The sequence below is a fragment of the Macrobrachium nipponense genome, chromosome 2, assembly GCF_015104395.2.
Source record: "Macrobrachium nipponense isolate FS-2020 chromosome 2, ASM1510439v2, whole genome shotgun sequence".
NCBI lineage: Eukaryota > Metazoa > Arthropoda > Malacostraca > Decapoda > Palaemonidae > Macrobrachium > Macrobrachium nipponense.
Genome location: NC_087201.1, coordinates 108,397,650 through 108,412,128, shown reverse-complemented (window position 1 = coordinate 108,412,128; position 14,479 = coordinate 108,397,650). Strand labels below are relative to the sequence as shown.

General features: G+C 36.9%; 1 protein-coding gene across 6 annotated transcripts in view; it reads left to right on the top strand.

Moving 5' to 3' along the window:
- The window catches only part of LOC135220898 (CLIP domain-containing serine protease HP8-like), a 127,828-nt gene that overhangs the window by 85,148 nt on the left and 28,201 nt on the right, over positions 1 to 14,479 (top strand). For all 6 annotated transcript variants that reach the window (XM_064258517.1, XM_064258516.1, XM_064258518.1 and 3 more), the window contains one exon: positions 12,700 to 12,805. In XM_064258517.1, coding sequence (XP_064114587.1) covers positions 12,700 to 12,805 — 106 coding nt within the window. Of the gene's footprint in view, positions 1 to 12,699; positions 12,806 to 14,479 lie in introns of those variants that run through there.

Genomic DNA, 14,479 nt, shown 5'->3' with positions numbered 1-14,479 from the left:
CATGCTATATGTGGTATCACAGACACCTTGCCGTTCGGCTCCTTTACTTATCTACGGAAATCTTAAACGTTATAAAGCCTTCAGATATGACGCTGCAACGAATGAGTCACACACGCATGCCATTTTATTTTAGCCTCCAATGTCAACTATACTTTCATGATAGACATGATATATCCTGTCATGGGCTCCTACTTTGAAACAATTAATCTGACATTTAATTACAGCGAATTGCTTATGCTTTACTCATACTGTCGGCGCGTTAACGAGTGACTGTATGGCTTGTTATAAATCAGCGCCTTCGTTTTGCACTTCATTGCATAAACAGCAACTGAAACGGCCATATTAATTTCAAAACTAATATAGCCACGAACATAAGAGTGATTCCACACAAGCAGAACAAAGGTTTTTACACTTCATATTGAAGATCATGCTTAGCTAACTTCGCTTCCGTTAGAACGAATTGCAAACATCTTTTATTCGTCAGGGCAGAGTGAAAATCTGAATATAACTGTAGAATTATATTTATTCAAACCCTCTGGTTTCTGAAATATATCAAAAAATCTTTCTTGTTATAGGGGTGGTTATCGATTGAAATTGTCCACTGACTTTGCCAGTGTCGACTGCCCCTACCGTAGCTACGAACTTTTGCACTTCTCACCTCGAAAATAGTAAAGCCTCTCGCAAAATGGTTCTTGGTTCCCGTTCCTTTCTGTGGTTGTCAATAAGCCTATACAGTTCCTTGATGCGGCTTCTGTGTCCTCTTATCTTTTTGTTTCCTTCCTATTGATTTTGATGTCACCTCTCGCTACCTCCTTTTCTCGCTCACCCTTTCTCGGGATGCCATTGTGTTTGCCACCGCGCTCCTCGCCCGCCTACATTTGCTTGTTCTTCCTCGCTTGCAACAAATGAACAGCTTTCTGGTCTCGGTACTGTCTTTGCTCGAAATTTGCATTCTGAGAAGTGGGAAGTCTTCGAGATTCGATTACTGTTTTACATTTCGAAATACGTTAAACAGGGAGGTTTACTCCTTACTTAAAAAGGCGAGTCGATTCTTGTAAATAAGATGGTAAAAACAAAAAACATCTTCTGTGTTGGGTTCTAAAGTTTCTCTGAGCAGAATTAACTACTGAATACCCAGTGAGAAGGAGAAAAATGTAGAAACAATGATGGAAAAATTTTGACTTACTTTCAAATGCAGAGTTTCGGCATTCTCACAATTCCGAGGGAGTATTTAAATGAATTTGAGATGATAATTATTTGATATGTCGAATTTTTCTCAAGTTTGTTATAGTACTTTTCTCATCAAAATATGCGTTTGGAGTGAGCTCGTTCACTAAAATCGTGCAATTTCTATGTTAAATATATGTCTGAGAATGACTGACAGCAGAAGTGTGAATTAGCCTGCTATCCTTATCAGCTGTTAGCTATCGCCTGACGATGATGATCATCATCTATTGCCTTAATAGCAAGCATATAAAGCAGCCAGAGATCGTATACATACCTCCACAAACATCAAACCCATGTGAGGGCTTATTTCTTTCGACTAGAAACGGTCAGGCTAGACATTCATTTATAAAATAATCACTCAACTTACTTGCGAAAAGTGACGGAATGGTGCCTAAGGCTTCAGTTTCTTAAACCTAGAACCCGTTCCCAAAAAGTTTCCTACTCCTGCAATGCTAACAAAGTCCTCTACCTATCACAAACTAAGCTCATCATTTGTCGCCAGCCGCAAGACCCTTGTTTTGGAAACATCGTCTTCAAAACCGACATTATTGTTCTGCGTCATTCTGTTCACTGAGGTCCAAAGATATCAACAATCAAATGTAACTAATCACTTATCACCCTCCTTGGTGAAGGTCACAACAACAGCAACAAGATAGTCGGAAACGTAATGTCTCTCTCTACTAAGCCTTCCCAAGCCACCCACAAAAGAATGCGGGGAGGAGAGCGCAATACAGTTTTTTGGTCTGGATCTAGATCTCGGTCTTACCCAACATGAATTCACTGCAGACCAGTCACGAAGTAGTAAAGTAGTCGTTGAGACACACAAATATCTTTTTTGAGATATCTTAGAGTGCGTCCACACTACATATAAACATGTGATAACCACACGTCGGTAACCTATCGCACAGACATAGCGAAAATAGTTGAATGTATTACTGACTAGTTGGTAGTTCTATCTATTACGTCGTACGATTATCCAGAATTGGACAAAGGTTCGTTCTCCATTCACGCCCGTTGACATTTTTTCAACTGTTTGTGATATGTAAGGGATAAATTGTCGCCGTGTTTAAGACACTTTGTGCTGTCGTGTGGACGCAGCGTTGCGTACATACAAACAAACAGGCACACGTTGGTGAAAACATAGCATCCGTTCAACTCCTCTGTCTGGGGTGATGAAGGAAGTGGTATTCATGTTAACGATGATGAAAATGACGAAGAAATTTACAAGCAATAGCCTACAGCGGACAATTTTAATTGTTATATAACTACTAGGGCATTTGAAACCTCATAACTGTGAGGCTTAATCAGATGTGACCTTTTTACTGCAAAAGTTTCTCTAGAAAGCAAATTACACAAAGATGATCATAAAAATAAATAAAAATAGCACTTGCACATAGTCATGCAAAAAAACTGCCATCAGATATTTAGCTATTCATCGGGCTTCTGACATAAAGGTCTTTTTTCCCTTGAAAATACACAACACTAATGAGGAAATACCAAAACTTTTTCTGCTAAGCGCCAGTTGAAAGCCATTCTCCATCTGCCGGGAAAAGAGGAAAATGCTCACTTGCTTTCTGTTACCCAAATGAAGGATTAAAGTTGTTGTTTTCTCTTTGATCTATGAAAGGACGATCAAGAGCGCTGGTATGCAAGTCCCGAAATGAAATCTCCGGGCAGGAAGTAGACAAAGAAGCGAGGTGAATGAATGAATACGTAAGCTTGTTTCTTTCATTCATTGTACAGCTTTCCGTTACGAATTTCATGCAAGCGTCGACAGCCGAATGCCAAATAGCATTGACAAGATGAATAATGTATCAGAATATTGGTTCGATCTTACTAGAATTCTCCTTACTTTATATGCATTCATATATATATATATATATATATATATATATATATATATTATATATATATATATAAATTATATATATACATTATATTATATATATATATATATGTATATAATACATTATATATATATGTATATATATATATATATAATAAGTATATATATTTGCCTAAAGTCACAATAACACGCATTTTCAGAGTCAAAAGATTCAAAAGGAAGAAACCAGACTTATAAAGAGGATGTTTAAACAAACTTTTTCAGGATAAATTTCCACAGCTCAGTGATTCCAACCTCACTTCACGCAGCAAGGCGCATTGTGAATTTTGAACTACACAGCAAATTATATGTCTGGTTGGGAGCCTTAGGTTCTAAATATAACGCACACCAAAATGATTCCCGCTTCCTTATTCGCTCTCACTGCTCCTAACCAATGGAACTGCCTACCTCTATGCATTTCGATTATCAGAAAATATAACGACCTGTCCACATATTTAAACATAAGCTGAGTTCCTGGATATCTTGCCGATGAGCCAACATACAATACCACAGGTCAGTTCAGCGAACCAAATACGGACCTCAACTCAAACACTATCTGACGTATTGTGCACAATGCCGGAGGCAGATCCAACATCACTTCTATCAATAAATGCACAAACCATGTCTAAGCCCTCACAGAGGCGTCCAACTACAAGTATATTTGCATGTTAAACTTCTCTCTCTATCTTTTTAATTTCTTTAAATAAATGTTACGAATAAGACTCGCATCGACACAGGGGAGGGCCTCGATGAGGCAATCCCCAACCTCGGAAAGTTGAAACCAACCCTTAGGTAGGAAAATACAACCAAATGCACATACATATATATATAAATATATACATATATATACATGTGTGTTTGTGTCTTCCACCATTTCAGGAAGCTACTCGTGTTGGTGTAAACCTTTTATTTCTAAATTAGTCCTTTGGGATGGGATCGCTAAACTTATACCCTTTTCTTGACTTCTCTGATTAGGAGAACAGGGGCACAACGGCGTTTTAGGACACATGCTGAACACATCTCGGTACTGTAACCTTAGTCCAAAAATCTTTCTTAAAACTAGATAAAGTTGCACCTTCTTACATCTCCTCTTTTAAAGGAATTTGGGATCTGAAAAACTACCATGTCAACAAACCAGTAAGGAACAAAATGATTGGACGCATCACACACGAAATCTTGAACTCTAAAGTATTGCAGTTGGCCAAAACTTTGTCCCTAAAAAAAGACTGAGGGAGACCGACTACAAAGTGTCGCAGTTCCCAAGATGGCAATGGAAATCCGAGCTCCCAGTGCAAAAAGTTTTGGAAATGCCTTGTCAGGTATCGAATTTGTTGGCGTGCATTTCAACCGGCAGTTTTGTTTTAAGTAAGTATATATCAATTTTCAAGTCAACGTCATGGAATGATTCGCAGAGCAACAATCACTCATTACTAATTTCTAAGAGATTTAGAAGTGAGGTGAATTTCGGATTCTGCTTTGATAGGAAGGAAACTGTACTGTTCATATCCCAAGCTAACCAGATTACTACTGTAGCTGAATACTGTACAAATAAATACCGTAAACCATTGGATGGTTTTCACGCAACGTCATTTTTTTTTAAGTAGTTTTGATGCCTATTACCTAATTAAGGTTTGCGCAGACGCTGAACAAGTAGGTGAGGATTCTTAGATTACGCTCTAGGAAGTGATACAATTGATTTCGCTAAAGTAAACAGAAAGTCTCCAAAGACTCAGACATCACTTAGGGGGGTGTCTTTAAAGTCAACAAAACTTCCTTGTAAGGAAGGTCTTTTCTAAATGAATTTGACCTAATTTGGGGTCTTATATAGATAGGGAAATTCCTTAGATGGACTGAGTCACTTAATGAAAACTAAATATTGGCAAAGCTTCCAAAGTCGCTTCCTCTAGGCGGTTAAGAAATTGATTCCGTGAGTATAAAAGAGAGAGAGAATTTAAACCCCACCGACAACTTCTGGTGATAACTTTAGATGAAACATTCGACAACGAAGGATTTTCACACGAAACGTTTTCAAGCAGGACCTGAATAACTGAAAAGCAACGGGAAGTGCCATGACAGAATGCGAATACAAGCATTCTGTCATTCTACTTTAACTCATTTTTAGTGCATAGTTCATGAAAGGTCCAATGAAAGGTTAATATTTTTCAAATTACATCTTCATACCTACAAGTCTCTCTCTCTCTCTCTCTCTCTCTCTCTCTCTCTCTCTCTCTCTCTCTCTCTCTAATGGAAATGTCACTTCATACGTCCAAATGAATCCCTTTTGAATCGCTACCTAAACTCTTACACGTACGAATATTGGATTCATAAACAGATGACATCTTGAATTATCTAAAGTAGATATACTTCTTGAAAACGGGCCTATGGCATGGATTCGTGAAAATTTATATTTTTGACAGAGAGTATCTGGTAGGCTTTTCTAGCAATCACACTGAGAGAAGTAAAAAAAAAATGAATGTGCTGTATACATCAAACACAATAAAGATTCCACATTTTCAAAGGAACGAACTAATGTGAAACACCCACTGGGTTTTTCCCTCACCCTCTTCCTTGGATTTAGTTTTAATGGTGATTCTTTACGACCGGAAAATTCCCCTTCGGTTAACATATATGAAAATATATTAATTCCGATGTAGAGCGAATTGGATATTAAAGGACATTTGTAGCTTAATGCATGTATATGAATCATGGTGATGTGATGAAAATTCATATATATATATATATATATATATATATATATATATATATATATATATATATATATATATATATATATATATATATATATATATATCTATATATATATATATATATATATATATATATATATCTATATAGCTCTCAAGGGGGCATCCAGGAAAAGGCAGCACGTTCTAAGAACAACTGTTTATTTGCTGACGGCATCTTCAAGACTGCAATTCATAAAGAAAAAATCACTTAAACATAAAAAAAACCACAAAATCAAATAATGATAATTATTTTTTTTCCGTTTTTTTATAAGATTTTAAGGGAATGTTTTTTTTTTCTCTGTTAATGACAGAAAGCCTTGAAGATGCAATGACGTACTGAGAGACGCCGTCGGCAAAATGAACTGTTGTTCTAAGACTCCTACCGCCTTTTCCTAGATACCCCCTTGAAGCTTACTGCTATATGACCTGTTTATATATATATATATATATATATATATATATATATATATATATATATATATATATATATCATATATATATATATTATACATATTTATATATATATATATATATTATATATTATATATATATATAGAGAGAGAGAGAGAGAGAGAGAGAGAGAGAGAGAGAGAGAGATGCTCTTTGAAAAGGAGTTATCAGTCTCCTATAAGCTTTCTTCCTTTAAGTGGCAGGTTTTTCACCTTCCTCGTGGTTGATCCCACGCTTTTTCCTGCCCTTTTCCTTTTACTTCTTCTTTTCGGTCCTGGGCTAGAAAAGGACAGCCCGACCGTCCCAATGCATTGAGAAGATGTTGCAGTTGCGAGACCAAAATGATTATCTTTCCCTTCACTCCGAGCATGATAAATGCTAGAGTGAAAGGTCGTGTGCATATCGTTAGGAATTCATGAACCCGCTATAATCATAACGTTTTATAGAAAGAAAGGCTCCAAACACTCTCAGGATGTAGGATTTTTACGTTTAGAATGGGTACATTTTACACTATAAAATGCAGTTATATTTGATATTTGTCCTTTTTTTCTTTAAATAGAAAATTATGAACTTGAAAAATTCTGAAAACAAAGATAATGGCAAAAGTCAACTCATTAACACTCTGGATTCCATGCAGAAAACTTATTAACGAAAGAAAATGTTTTCAATTGCAAAAGTTCGGCAAATTTCTAATATGCAGTCCACGGTAAACAGTGTTTATCATTCATGATGAGTGGGAGCACCTTTCTCTTTCTCTCTCTTTCAGCGCTTATATATAGAGACGGGACAGTTGTGTAGCGAGAGAGAAAGAAAAGGAAGAGGAAAAGGGAGGAAATGATAAATTACCATAATCACACAACTCCAAGTGGAAACAATCTGAGAAACACTGCTGATGTATTTAACTTCCTCCTTCCTGAGTTTCTAATAAGATTGTGACAAATTTTGAATAGCAAAAACGAAAGAGAATTTTAGCGTCAGTCGAAGTGCTCTGATGTATTGTGAGCATCACAGCATCATTCTAAGAACCTTTGTCATTGGAGATTTTTTTCATAAAAAAGTTTTTTAATCTTTGGGCTCTCTGAACTGATTATCCTAAGAAGAAAATAGAATCTCTTCTGTTTTTCAAGTTGGTCAAGCAATGTACGGCACCATTAGCAACTGTCAGAGAAATGTGTAAGTACAAAATAGAATATAGACTTTAGGCCCAACAGCAAGCGCTGGGACCTATGAGGTCATTTCAGCGTTGAAACCTAAATTGACAGTAAAGGGTTCGGAAGGTGCAGCAGGAGGAAAGCCTCGCAGTTACATTATGAAACAGTTGTCAGGAGAGGGTGCAAAGTAAGATAAAAGAGATCCTGAACATTGCAGTAAAAGGAATGAAAGGAGTTGCAACTATGGGCCTAAGGGACGCTGCAAAAAAACCTTATGTAATGCCTACAAGGCACAGTATGAGGTGCACTGACACCACTACCTTCCTACAGGAGAGAAATGTGTTGCCTGACAAAATAAATATGAAAAGTTAAAACTGCCTACTAAATATCACCAATCATAGCTTTTTTTTAATTTCTACTTTTTTTTTTTTTTTGCCTAGTTGTAGGCGTATTTCTATTTAGCAGCTGCTTCATAAAAGGTGCACATATTTTTGTTGTTTCGTGATAATGTGACTTTGACCTACACTATAGCTTTAATAATAATGTATAAGACAGGTTAATGGGTTAAGTTGTCTGGAAAAGTATCCGAACAGTTGCAGTCCTCATTATTTGCTTATTTCCTTCTCGGGTTTTTCTTTGACTTCATCTTCATCATTAGTGTCCCTTTCCCCAACCAACACCCAGCTGGTGTACAAGTCTTGGATGGCTTCTTTTGCTTTGCATGAAGTTGCGGATTCATCACATTGAATGTTTATAGATTCCTCAAATGGGATATCCGACTTTTCTCGTCAGTAGCTTTGTCAGCTTTGCTTTTACTGCAAACAGTGCCTTTGCTGAGTTCAATAAAAGTTTTGTGTGTTAATTTAATCTCAACAATTTTAGTATTGTAATATTTTATGGCTTTTGTCCTTTTAATTCTCTCTGGTGGTGTTGCATTATCACTGACTATAGATCTAACTGATGTTTTTGCCCCAATTAAGGCCAATACCTGAGTTTATTGGCAGTCCACTGTGTCATAAGGGTATGTCAAATTAATGTTTGTCTACCTAGCTGATTAGCAATAACGTTGTATTCCTGCAAAGATATCCGACTAACTGATAAGCAACTGAATATATTCGTTTTCTTGTAAATATACCCGACTGAACGATACGCAATAGAGAGTAGGCAGGGTTCAAAGATTAAGAATTTCAACTCGTTCAGTAGTAGCTAAACTGAATTACTATTTGAGTGACTAAACTCTTCACCTTGAGACTTTCGGGAATGTTTTTGCTTGTTGAAACAGAAGCAACGATATTACTGAGTGCCGCAATGTAAGACACAGTTTATTGACTGTAATGCCTTTGTTAAACTTGGTTAGATTTTCATGGCTCAATTTAACATGTAGCAATATGGTCGCTCCTACTCAAACTATAATAAAATCTGCTGAAAGTCACAATGTATAAAACACAATTCAGTAAGTGGCGAAAGAATTTATAATTAAGCTGAACTACAATTGAATTGACGCTAAGACGACTTTCGTGAATTTCAACCGTGAGCGATTCTTAGTGATGATTCACTGCGAATAGCATTTTACCAGAGAGATCATACGAACGTCAAAATATGATTGAAAATGACAAGATTCATTATTACAAAATAACTATAGCTACAAGAAATTACAGGCAAGTGTTGAATTGAACTCAATATAGAATTGAGGCCAAAAGGCCAAGCACAAAGACCAATGAGGTCATTCAGCGCTGAAACGGAGATTGAAAGTAAAGTTTGAAAGGTGCAATGGGAGGAAAACCTCAAAGCAGTTACACTATAAATCAATTGTTAGAAGAGGGTGGAAAGCAAGTAGGAAGAAAGATAATATGAGGAGGTACAGTAAAAGGAACGTCATGGGTTGCAGCTAGGGGCCGAAGGCACGCTGCAAACAACCTTAAAGCTGGCCTCACACTAGGCATTTTTTTCTCGAGCAGCGAGCCGTTGCTGCCGAGAATGAAAAACCGGGAGCTTTTAGCTCGAGATTCTTGCTTCCGAACAGGACGGGAAGCAGCCAGCACGAGCCGCGAGCCACAGCATAGTGTAAACAAACAAGATGGCTGCTGCTGATAGGACGTACTCTCCTGAGCCACTCTTGAACCCACAAACGTTTTTTGTTACTCTTGCATTCACGTAAGTTTCCGAGAAATAAACCACTGCAGCGCATCTTGCAACAGTTCGACAATTTCTGGGCGCCATGATGATATCAGATGATCAGTTTTGTTTACTTTTTCCTACGGCTCCTCGAAACCACGAGTTCCTAGTGTGATGATACAACACTTTTGCTCGCGAGCATCGGCTGGATGCTGGCCAAAACCACGAGCAAGAAATGACTAGTGTGATACCAGCTTAAGTCATGTCTACAGTGCACCGCATGAGATGCACCGACAGCACTACACAGCTACGGGGTACAGGCAAGAGAGTGACGAGGTTAAACCCAGATGCTGAATCTCATTGCTTTGCTTCTTTGATGCTGTGAACCTTATGCTGTTTGTCAAAGACAGCGCCTTCGGGGTTATTACTAAATAAAATGAAATTAAAGGAGGCACACAACAATCCTCCTGTCCTTGTTTGAATCGAATTTTTTCTGGGGTCTTCATCCGATTTCATGATGGTGATATTTTTAACACACTAATAATAATAATAATAATAATAGTAATAATAATAATAATATAGACACAATATAGAATAATAATAATAATAATAATATAGACACAATATAGAATAATAATATAGAAATAAGATGGATATGGGATATGCCAGTGGAAATTGTACCTTTAATCATAGGAGCACTAGGCACCGATCCCAAGATCCCTCAAGAGGAATCTGGAAAACTAGAGGCTGGAGTAGCTCCAGGACTCATGCAGAAGTGTGTGATCCTAGAAACGGCGCACATAGTAAGAAAAGTGATGGACTCCTAAGGAGGCAGGAGCAACCCGGAACCCCACACTACAAATACCACCCAGTCGAATTGGGGGAGGACTGTCATAGACCCAAAAAAAAAAAATAAAAAAAAAATAATATAATAATAAATAATAATAAAAATAATAATAATAATAATAAAATAAAATAATAATAACAATACTTACAAGCTCTGGAATAAGACTAGCAGAGGTTAATATCAGGAGAGGGATCTTCAGGGCGACTCCACTGTCCCCCACTACTCTTCGTAGTAGCCATGATTCCCATGACAAAAGTACTACAGAAGATGGATGCCGGGTACCAACTCAAGAAAAGAGGCAACAAAATCAACCATCTGATGTTCATGGACGACATCAAGCTGTATGGTAAGAGCATCAAGGAAATAGATACCCTAATCCAGACTGTAAGGATTGTATCTGGGGACATCAGGATGGAGTTTGGAATAGAAAAATGCGCCTTAGTCCAACATACAAAAGGGCAAAGTAACGAGAACTGAAGGGATAAAGCTACCAGATGGGAGCAACATCAAACACAATAGATGAGACAGGATACAAATACCTGGGAATAATGGAAGGAGGAGATATAAAACACCAAAAGATGAAGGACACGACAGGAAAGAATATATGCAGAGACTCAAGGCGATACTCAAGTCCAAAACTCAACGCCGGAAATATGATAAAAGCCATAAACACATGGGCAGTGCCAGTAAATCAGATACAGCGCAGGAATAGTGGAATGGACGAAGGCAGAACTCCGCAGCATAGATCAGAAAACCAGGAAAACAAATGACAATACACAAAGCACTACACCAAGAGCAAATACGGACAGACTATACATAACACGAAAGGAAGGAGGGAGAGGACTACTAAGTATAGAGGACTGTGTCAACATCGAAAACAGAGCACTGGGGCAATATCTGAAAACCAGTGAAGACGAGTGGCTAAAGATGCATGGAAGAAGGACTAATAAAAGTAGACGAAGACCCAGAAAATATACAGAGAGGAGAAAGACAGAAAGAACAGAGGACTGGCACAACAAACCAATGCACGGACAATACATGAGACAGACTAAAGAACTAGCCAGCGATGACAATTGCAATGGCTACAGAGGGGAGAGCTAAAGAAGGAAACTGAAGGAATGATAACAGCGGCACAAGATCAGGCCCTAAGAACCAGATATGTTCAAAGTATGATAGACGGAAATAACACCTCTCCCATATGTAGGAAGTGCAATATGAAAAATGAAACCATAAAACCACATAGCAATGTGAATGCCCGGCACTTGCACAGAACCAGTACAAAAAGAGGCATGATTCAGTGGCAAAAAGCCCTCCACTGGAGCCTATGCAAGAAACATCAGCTACCTTGCAGTAATAAGTGGTACGAGCACCAACCTGAAGGAGTGATAGAAAACGATCAGGCAAAGATCCTCTGGGACTATGGTATCAGAACGGATAGGGTGATACGTGCAAACAGACCAGACGTGACGTTGATTGACAAAGTCAAGAAGAAAGTATCACTCATTGATGTCGCAATACCATGGGACACCAGAGTTGAAGAGAAAGAGAGGGAAAAAATGGATAAGTATCAAGATCTGAAAATAGAAATAAGAAGGATATGGGATATGCCAGTGGAAATCGTACCCATAATCATAGGAGCACTAGACACGATCCCAAGATCCCTGAAAAGGAATCTGGAAAAAACTAGAGGCTGAAGTAGCTCCGGGCCTCATGCAGAAGAGTGTGATCCTAGAAACGGCACACATAGTAAGAAAATGGATGGACTTCTAAGGAGGCAGGATGCAACCCGGAACCCCACACTATAAATACCACCCAGTCGAATTGGAGGACTGGATAGAGCAAAAAAAAAAAAAAAAAAAAAAATAATAATAATAATAATAATAATAATAATAATAATAATATAATAATATCATGTGATATATTTTCAATATGGATTACTTCATTTTGAGCAAAGAGGTATTTCTAAGTTATAGGAGCTCGACTCCTTAACAAAATTTTTAAATACAAACCTAAGTAATTGTATACTGCCTTAATAGCTTCTATAAATCTCATATGTTCCATAACTTATGAATTTTATGATTATTACCATCGCGTAGCTTTTATGCAGGTAGAACGTTGATTTTTCCAACATATTATTCAGTATAGACGCCCCTTTTTTTTCTTGTCGCACCAGATAATTTATTATAATATTAATCAGTATTTCTTTAAATGATGTTAAAACCTGGACGAAACCAGCAACCTTTAATGATAATTTTTTTTTATTTCTTTCCTGCGCAGTTGCTTCCAGAACGCTGTGGCGTAAGGGGTCTGGTCGACCGAGTTGTCAGTGGCGAAGACGCTCCCTTATCAGCCTGGCCATGGATGGCGCTCCTCGAAGCCATTGGTAAGATGAACATTGTTCTCCAGTCGTCGTCTTCTTTTCTTCTTCTTTTTTATGTGGCCAAGGAGGGCTGGGAATATTTCTAACTTTCGGACCTTTAGTTTCTCTTTTAAGTAAGAATGAAGATGTCTAATGCCCTGTCCACACTAGCAGGCACTGCCCGACGGGCAAACACTGTTCCCATAAGCCATTCCACTTTACTGTATTCAACCTCCTTGATACTGACCGACTGAGTATGTAACCAGAACGATGCGACTGTATGGTAACACTGCTTCAGAAGCGTGAGGAAATAAAAACAGCTGGAAATGACCGACGGGCATGACCGCAAGTGAGGACAGGCCATAATGTTTTCTTTAACTGGATATCATCTTCATATTCTAAGGTACTGAACGTCACTCCTTGATTCAGCTTACCTCAGGAGAATCCAATAAAATTGGAATGTCCTGCACTGGCAAAAAGCCTAGACCTATGCAAGAATAGTCGAATGATGGCATAAGAACAGGACACTCACGGATTGAATTTAACATTTTTGGGCAGACAGGCCTATGGTAGCCTCAGATGTTTTATCACTTAGGTCGTCGTGTACAATTCCAAAAGTTGGGGTTGCTGCTTCTTGTGAATTCAGGGCATCATGAGCCGGGATAACAAAGGCACGAGACCGATTGATACAGATTTGCCGGTGACAGTTTTAAATCCGGCGACACTCAAATTTTCCGGCTCTTCATTGTCGCTGTGAGAGATCAGCTTCGATCTCCCATCTAGAAGAGTTACCCGAGAACCGACAAAGGCGGCCAAGGTCTAAACAATCTCTAGACCTTTTAGAAAGCAGTGACGATTTGAAACGAAAGATTATAAAGCGGGAACCAGAAGAAAAAGTGTTGAAGGTTAGACAAGGTTAGAAAAATAAGCTTTAAAAACGATCAGCACAGAACCCCTTTTTGCTTATCATGCCGACGAAATTATCTCAGCTAAAAATTCCCCTTCAGTTAACATATATGAAAATATATTAATTCTGAGGTAGAGCGAACTAGATATTTGACATTTGTAGCTTAATGCGTATATATGAATCACAGTGGTGTTATCACTCGACATTATATATATATATATATTATATATATATAGTATATATATATATATATAATATATATATATATTGAGTTATTTTATATTTCTATTTTTATATATATATTTTACATATATATATTTATATTTTATATATATTTTATATTTAGATAGATAGATAGATAGATAGATAGATAGATATAGATAGATAGAGGTGGTGTGTGTGTATGTATATATATATATTTATATATTTAGATAGATAGATAGATAGATAGATAGATAGATAGATAGATAGATAGAGGTGTGTGTGATGTATATATATATATATATATATATATATATATATATACATATATATATATATATATATACATATATATATATAACATATATATATATATACATATATATATATATATATATATATATATATATATACATACACACACACCTCTATCTATCTATCTATCTATCTATCTAAATATATAAATATATTATATATATATATATATATATATATATATATATATATTTATATATATTTATAATTTACATATATATTTATATATTACATATATATTTTATATATTATATATTTCTATTTATCTATTTATC